Here is an 8,296-nt window from a genome sequence, read left to right on the forward strand (position 1 = left end):
ATAATCATAATCATATGTATTTTTCACATTATTTTCAAAATTTACAGGAGCCCAACAAAGGTTGAATTCATATACATATGTTATGCAAATCTATTGACTGAATTACATTAATTTTTTTCTATTTTTGATTGAAGAAAAAAAAAATTGTTGTTTAAATCTTTTTTTTGAATCGAAGGAGGTCAGCAATTTATTGAAATCGAAAAATTACAACGATACGATGCCAAAAGACATCAAGAAACAGTACGAAAAAGAAAATACATCTGAAATATAAAAACTTAAAAATGCAAGGAGCAGCAACGTCGAGACGCAGCGCTGATTTTACACTACGGATTGCAGCCGTGTAGTGAATTGAGTAGTCGGTGGTTTGACTACCCATCGAACTCCAACGCACAAATTGACAAAAATCAACTTGGCGTCGGAATGAAGGCACTCTCCCACCTAAAGATCGAAGCCAGCCAAGGGTGTCAGAACATGGCCATGTTGGCAGACGATCTTTCACGAACAAATACCATAGAATTGGGTCCTGGATCCAATAGTAAATCACAGGAGCCCAAATCCATTCTAGCGAACCATAACAAGCCCACCAAAGATAGTGGGCCGCAGGCCAATACCAACCTCTACCCGGATCCCAGATCCGGATCCTGACACCATCCACCAGAAAACCAGCGCCGTCACACACCGCATCTCGACCTTTGTCCCTGCCGCCGGTGACGCACTGAGTGTCCGCCATGCTGCCACACGATCGGGAGTCAACCGGCCAGAAGAGGTCGCCTGCACTACCAATTGTCGACCCATCGAATGAACGCGCCCGTACCATACATGAACAATCACCTACACCGCCACGCCCACTGCGCCTACGCCGGCGGTCACTGCTTGCCTTGAAGACAACGGAATTCCCCTCAACCGCCGCCCCACAAACCTGTTGCAGCAGTCTCAGAAGATCCGATCGGAGAAAGAAAGCTCCCAATCTACTCGACCACAGCCTACTCATCGTGTCATCAGCGCAGGGATGATCCGACCCGCTAGGAACACCGTGAGAGAAATGGATCAACCCTCTACCCGGATCCCACTCCTTCCAACAACCACCGCCACCCTCCTTCGCCGATCCAAAAGTCCTTTGACTCGCCGGCAGGACCACACCAACGCCAAAACTCTCCTCAAACTCCGCTCTGCCATCGAGAACAGCAAAAGCCAACACACAGAGACCGAGGCCTGAAATTATCTCCATGAATGGAGTAGGTTTAGGATGCGACGGTCAAGAGACGCGCCGCTCCACAAACCCTAGCAGAGCGCTAGGGGCGTATTGTTAATGGTAGTAAAAAACATGTTGTTTAAATCTAATCATGAGTGTAACGAAAAGAAAAAATGAAACAAAAAAACCAAAATAATTTTTGTTTAGAAGAAAGCCAAAATAACTTAGATTCATTAGATTTTGGAAGGATAAGATGATCTTTTTCTCAAGAATTACATGTCATGATTTGACAAATTGGTGATGTGTGTAGGTGATATGGCATGACACCTAAGATTGAGGCCACAAATCTTAGGCCTCATTGAGGCCACAAATCATTTTCCATAAAACATTTACGATTCTAAACTCTGAGATTTAATTGTCCGGTATAATAAAATACTCATGAGATATCTCTTTATGTTTGTGTGAAATGCAAATAGAAATGACGGCTGACTCTGCGTACCCTTTAAAGTTTGAACACTAGCATATATTAGTATGGGAAATTTCTACCTTAGCCCTTCTTGCAGATTTAGGGTTTATGTGAAATGCAAATGTTGGTAATGACTGACTCTACCCTTTGATTTCTATTCAACACTTAATAACTTTGAAGGCAAGAAGAATCCCAGTAATAATGAAGCTTGCTGGTTAAATTGTAATCACCTCCACGCCAAGAATTAATATTATGATCAATATGGACATATATGGATCACATTTCTGAAGTCAAAGGTCTACATAACCAAACCATGCCACTTGTGTAGGTTCCAACTTTGTCCACTTCAGTGCGGGAAATGGGAAATTTCTTTATATTTCATTATAGAGATCATCCACTATGTTTACTAACTTCATTAGTATTATCATTGTGATGATTATGAATACAATAAAATTATGAGCATTATTGATGTTGTTTTCCTTTTTAATATACACAGTAGTCAAGATTACGTACATAATTAGCATATCGAACAGTTTTATCAGGGATGTGATCTCAATGATTTTTATTTGACCCACTTGATGGAACATGAATAAAAGGATCTTAAGCTTGCTAGGAATACAATTCTAAATTCACGCAAGAACCTCATATTCCATTCATTCAAAACAAAAGGAGTGGAGCTACCACCATCAAATGCTAATTCCATCAACTTTACAAAACTAATAATAACTAAAACTTTTCAAATATTAAGTTAGAAAATAAATTAAGAAATTAAAAACCTAGCAGAGTGTAATCACCACTTGACCAGGGCAGTACTGAGGACAATGTCTCAACAAAACCAAGAATCAATTAAGAAGATCGAGCCGAGCATAATCACCCCCTGATTAGGGCATTACTGTAGATAACATCTAGACAAGAAATGAATTTCTACACCTAAATCGTTAAGAAAACACTAATTTTATAATAAATTTATTCACATTCCGACTTCACACCGCTACTCTTACATTGTGTAAAAATGTAGATAAGATCCAAAAAAATAGAGATAAGATCTAAAATTTAACTAATTCACATATCCACACACTCGTAGAGTTAAGGTGTGCATATCACATCTAGAGAGCTTAATTTCCGCAATGTGTAAATATCTTCATTTTCTTTTACCATCGTTTCAATAATTAAACAGTTAAATACATTGAAATCAAATTTAGTATAAACCTGTCAGCCAAGTAAGAGAATAATCTTCTTCCCAAGTAATAGCACCAACAGCATTCATTACCAACGTTACTAGACTATTATGAGTAAGGCCACAAATGAAAGCGGAATCTTAGGTTAGTTCGACAAGAAATGACACCAAATCCCCTAGTTGGAAAACCTCAAAAAGTTGAACCTAGCTAAAAAATAGCCCTCAAATTAGTCACTATGCTTTTCCAAAAAGTGTCGCACACCATAAAAAAGAGACAACAAAGGCCGTCCCCGATAGGGACCTATACAACAGTGTCTTCTTATCCACAAAGTCACTCCCCCTCTATATTATTCCATTCTCTGACTTTTCAAGCTCATTATCACCACCACTCACCACCCCAACCTCACCTTTACTTGCCATTGAGGATCACACTCTTAGTTATAACTTATAATATAAAAAAAAAAAATACTTGTGTGTATACGTATAATGACCGTATGGGAGGGAGCTATGGGGGCACAGCTCTCAACACGCGTCGATGCCACGTGGCGGGGGTGGAAAAATACCAACTTTTATATAAGAGTCCGGGAAAGCATACGAAACTTGGGCAACAGTTTTTAGGATAGAACAAAACGCCTTTTTTTTTTCTGCAAAATCAAAATTTACCCAAAACCTCTCTAATCCAAAAAGCTTCGATCTTTATCTTCTTAGACTGAGAAAGATTGAGACTTTTTTTTTTAATCTAGGGTTTCGAAGGTTTTAGGCATGGAGGTGTGAATTGTGAAGGCGGTGTTGGCTGTCGTTTTTGAGGTGTGAATTGAATTGAATTGACTAGTCGGAGAAAAAGAGAGAGAGAGAGGGGAAGATGATAGTGGCCACGTCAGCGTCGTCGTCGTCGTCTTCGGCGAGTGTGGCGGTGGACAAGGCGACGAGCGATCTTCTGATAAACCCTGATTGGACGATGAACATCGATATCTGTGATTCCGTCAATTCTCATCAGTGGTACATGCTTCTGCTTCTAAAAGCTCCTTGCTTTTTTTTTTTTTTTTTTGTGGCTACGTTTTGGTCTTTTGGTTGACTTTTGAAATTTCTACGCTTTTGATGATTATGAGTTTGAGGCTCTCTACTGCTTAATTCAGATGAAGGTTCTTCTTTATTTGTTTATTTTTTTATTTTTTATTTTTTGTGTAGTACTTGTTATGACTTGAGGCTAATTCTGTTTGAGTGATGATGATGTATTGCTTAGTATTGGAGGGTTTATATATTTATTTATTTTCTTAATTTTATAGGGTTCTTTTTTTTTCTACAGATCATTGTAGGTACAAATTATGTTCTTTGTTTTTATATAAAGGGCATTCTTCCTCCTATTTCAATTTAATCTGTTTCTGGATTTTGTTTTCCCCTTGATGGGACTTGAAGCTGATGGGAAGGCTTTTCCATTTTTTTGACAGAATGGTTTCAACAATTTATTTTAGAAAAAAAATATATATATATATATATATGATGTGAGTTAAATAGAATGAGGCTCGGTTATGGTAGACTGTGCTTGTTCACTGACGGGCTTGTGTTGAATTTCTCAGGCAGGCAAAAGATGTCGTAAAAGCTGTAAAAAGAAGGTTGCAGCATAAGAACCCCAAAGTTCAATTCCTTGCTTTGACGGTCAGCTTTTATCCAAAACAATCTCACACTTCCAAATTGTTTTATCTGCGTGTGTTTCTTTCATTTCAGAAATCAACAGGATCTTTCACTTTTAGTTAATTGTGTGATAAATCTACTTTTGTAGCTATTGGAGACAATGGTGAAGAATTGTGGTGATTATATCCATTTTCAAATTGCAGAGAGGAATATATTGGGAGAGATGATAAAAATTGTGAGGAAGAAGGTAAGTCTGACAGACGCTTTAATACCCTGATTCTGTTTCTCAAGACTTTGATATTATTCTTTTAAGCCATATTGTGTGATGTGTAGTTCTTTTGAGGGAATGATTTTGCAAAATCCAATATGTTTTTTGGACTCTGTGTGCATGTGCACATGCACGTGATATAAGAATGAGTAGGGCTTAAATGGCCTGTTCTTGGTGGTTTTTACGCCTCCTGTGTCTTCAGGTTGATGACAGGTTGTAATTGTCCCAAATGTACTGCAGTCTTGCTTTGATGACATTCCTTCTATGCTCCTTTTTTCTTTTTTTCTTTTTCATTGTTACGTAATTCATGATGCATCAAAGCCTCTTCCTGTATCAGCATTGTTAGTTGTTGAACCTTCATCTCCTACATGATTGATTTAAATCTTCTTCTTGTTCTTCTTGACTTGGAATTCTTCAGTTAGAAAGTCTTATCTCACTCTAAAACCCATATATGTGTGGAATTTCAGTCAGATATGCAGGTAAGGGATAAGATTTTGATATTGGTGGACTCTTGGCAAGCAGCTTTTGGTGGGCCTTCAGGAAAGCATCCTCAGTACTATTGGGCATATGATGAGCTAAGGGTATGCATTTAGCTATCCAGTTCAGCTTTCTCTTATGTTCTTAACTCTTCAGGTCTCCTGCCTAGTCGGTATTAACAGTTAAGATTGGATACATACATACATCTGTGTGTTTCGCTGAGCCTGTGTATTAGAACCTCCAACATGCTATGTCAGAAATGTCTCATGGATGTACTGAATTCTGTTGGGTTGTAAACGGGTGGCATGATAATTAAAGAATAACAACAATCCTAAGATATATGTATACTTTAATACTCATCGTGCAATTTCTGAATGCAGCGGTCTGGAGTAGAGTTTCCTAAGCATTCCTTAGATGCAGCTCCAATGTTTGCACCACCTGTTTCAAATTCAGTACCAAGACCTTCTCAAGCTGGATATGGAATGCCTAGCAATTCCTCAAGGCGGCTTGATGAGACAATGGCTACAGAAAACGAAAATTTAACGTGAGTTTGGCGTTGTCTCATTCCCTAAACGTCCCTTGTGTTTCCTGGTTCTTTGTGTATCAATGCTCTTGTTGAGGAATGATTTCTTTCAAAAGGCTTCTTTATTTGTTGTTTCTCATTGATTTTTGTTATTTTATATTATCTTAGTTTGACAAGCCTGGATTCTATGAGGGATGTTATGGAGCTCTTGAGTGACATGCTGCAAGCTGTGAACCCTAATGACCGATTGGTATGGAGAATAATGTAGTAAACTTTGTGCTCATAAGTTGTGGTAAGATGCTTACCTTTGTGTTTGTGTCTGTAGGGTGTAAAAGATGAAGTCATAGTTGAACTTGTCAACCAGTGTCGTGCCAACCAGAAAAAGCTGATTCATATGCTAACTACAACCGGGTTAGTCTCCTGCAATCTCTCTTTTGACTAATCTTGTATATTCTTTATAAGATTAAGATCTTTTCTTGCTGAAATGTTTTATTTATTTGCTGGTACAATATGTGACATCATCTTTTCTGCAATGTGCAGAGATGAAGAACTTCTTGGACGGGGTCTCGAATTAAACGACAGTCTGCAAAGTTTGCTTGCAAAGCATGATGCTATAGCTTCTGGTTTACCTTTGCCAACCGCAAACTTTAGTCCTCAACCAGCTGAAATGCCCGCATCCAGTTCCAAGCATACTGAAGCAAAAGACTCCAGCACAAGTGACTCTAGTCCAAGACCTAAAGCTAGTCCCTCTGCACCAGTTGTTACCACGTTCAGGGTCCAAATTGATGAAGATGAAGAAGAGGAAGATGAATTTGCACAGCTAGCTCGAAGGTTGTCTATGACTGATCATCATTCTCTATTTATCCTATTCTTTAGGGTCATTAAAATTCATTTTCATTCGAGACTGTCGTTTTCATTGCAGAAGTTCTTCATCTCTGTAGCATGGGTCTAAAGAATAGCATGGGTCTCCATTGCTCTAGACCCATTCTTTAGACTATCGTTTTCATTGCAGAAGTTCTTCATCTCTGTAACGACAGTCTAGACCCATGCTATTCTTCTAGACCCATGCTACAGCTCCATTGCTCTAGACCCATTTTCATTAAGCACCTTACTGATGACTTGCATGACCAATTAATGGTGCAAAAAGTACTGTAGATGTAGATACTCTCTGGCTTAAGCTCATATATTCAATTTGGTTGGGTTATATTCCTAACTGTTGCTTGTTTTATTGAATGCAGGCATTCCAAACAAAGTTCCTCCAAGCCTACTGAAAGCACACCTAATGGTACCAGTGAAGGTTTGGCATTGGTAAGCGTAGATCCGTCTCCGTCTGCATCAGTGGCAACATCTGTCCCAAACAACGCCTTAGTTCTGTCTGATCCACCTGCTTCAACTAAGACTACACAAGAGCAGAACATAATTGACCTACTGAGTATCACTTTGTCGACAACAGAAATCTCCAGTGACACCTCTCCTCCTCCTCCAACATCTGTCCCTCCCCCACTTCCGGCATCTAACGGTAATGTTCATCAGATACCTGTTTCCCCCGCTATACAAGGCAATCCCTATCCTTCCCAAGCTTATCCTGGAAATCCTGGGCTTGGATCCTACAACAGCTATGTTGTTCCTTGGGCACAACCTCAGGCCCAACAACCTCAATTCAGGCCGCAATTACAGCCACAGCAACCTCAATTCCAGTCGCAGTTTCAACCTCAATATCCCCAATACTCTTCTGCCTACCCTCCTCCACCATGGGCATCTTCTCCTGGTTATCCTAACAACCAAAATCATGTGCCCGCCAATAGTACGTATGCGGCTCCTCACACCAACACAACAGCTTACATGCCAGCGCAAGGAGCAAGGCCTTTGCAGCAGTATAATTCGTTCCCTGCGAGAGGAACCACTGGGTCAGATAACAACGGAGGTTTCCCAACAAATCCTGGTCCCAGGAGCCCTGGACCTGCTGCAGGACAAAAGCCCTTCATTCCCTCGTACCGATTATTTGAAGATCTGAATGTTTTTGGCAATGCTGATGGAAAGCTTAAGGTGGCGAACAGCAACCCATCATCTGGCTTCTCTGGAACTCCAGGCCAAGGTATGGTGGGTGGGAGGAAGTGAAATACTGGCGTACAGAACAGCCCATGTGAATATGTGTTGCAACTCAGTAGCTGCATCTTCTATTTTGGATGCACTGGATGTTATTTAGGTTGGCAGGCTCATAGCCTTGATTGTCAGTATTAGCAGATTCATTGCTTCTAAGACTTCATATCATTTCTTAAAACGTTTTCTGTTTTACTAGTATTGTGAAGTGACATCGGAGAACTTGGTTGGTTCCACAAAATGTATTAGTGACAGTAGTTATCCTCTATCCTCGCGACTTATAATTCCCTGAGTTTTTTGGTGTGTGTGTTTGGAGGATACGAATATGGTTTTGAGAAGTGAGAATGATGATCGGTTTTCTTTTTAATTAAGCTTCAGACCAATATAAAGTTCCCACACAGCAACAGCTCTTTCCACCTCAAGCTTAAAAATATAAAAGACAGTATACCGGCCAAGGCATT

General features: G+C 39.7%; 1 protein-coding gene across 1 annotated transcript; it reads left to right on the forward strand.

Annotated features, from left to right (window-relative positions):
• Positions 1 to 3,422: 3,422 nt before the first annotated feature.
• Positions 3,423 to 8,103, forward strand: LOC133720502 (TOM1-like protein 6). The gene is made up of 9 exons (XM_062146831.1): positions 3,423 to 3,834; positions 4,413 to 4,491; positions 4,616 to 4,714; positions 5,203 to 5,316; positions 5,593 to 5,756; positions 5,904 to 5,985; positions 6,061 to 6,146; positions 6,276 to 6,566; positions 6,974 to 8,103. Exons 1-9 carry the CDS (start codon positions 3,698 to 3,700, stop codon positions 7,851 to 7,853), a joined length of 1,932 nt encoding a protein of 643 aa, XP_062002815.1. The 5' UTR covers positions 3,423 to 3,697; the 3' UTR covers positions 7,854 to 8,103.
• Positions 8,104 to 8,296: the final 193 nt, after the last annotated feature.

Source organism: Rosa rugosa, chromosome 7 (genome assembly GCF_958449725.1).
Source record: "Rosa rugosa chromosome 7, drRosRugo1.1, whole genome shotgun sequence".
NCBI lineage: Eukaryota > Viridiplantae > Streptophyta > Magnoliopsida > Rosales > Rosaceae > Rosa > Rosa rugosa.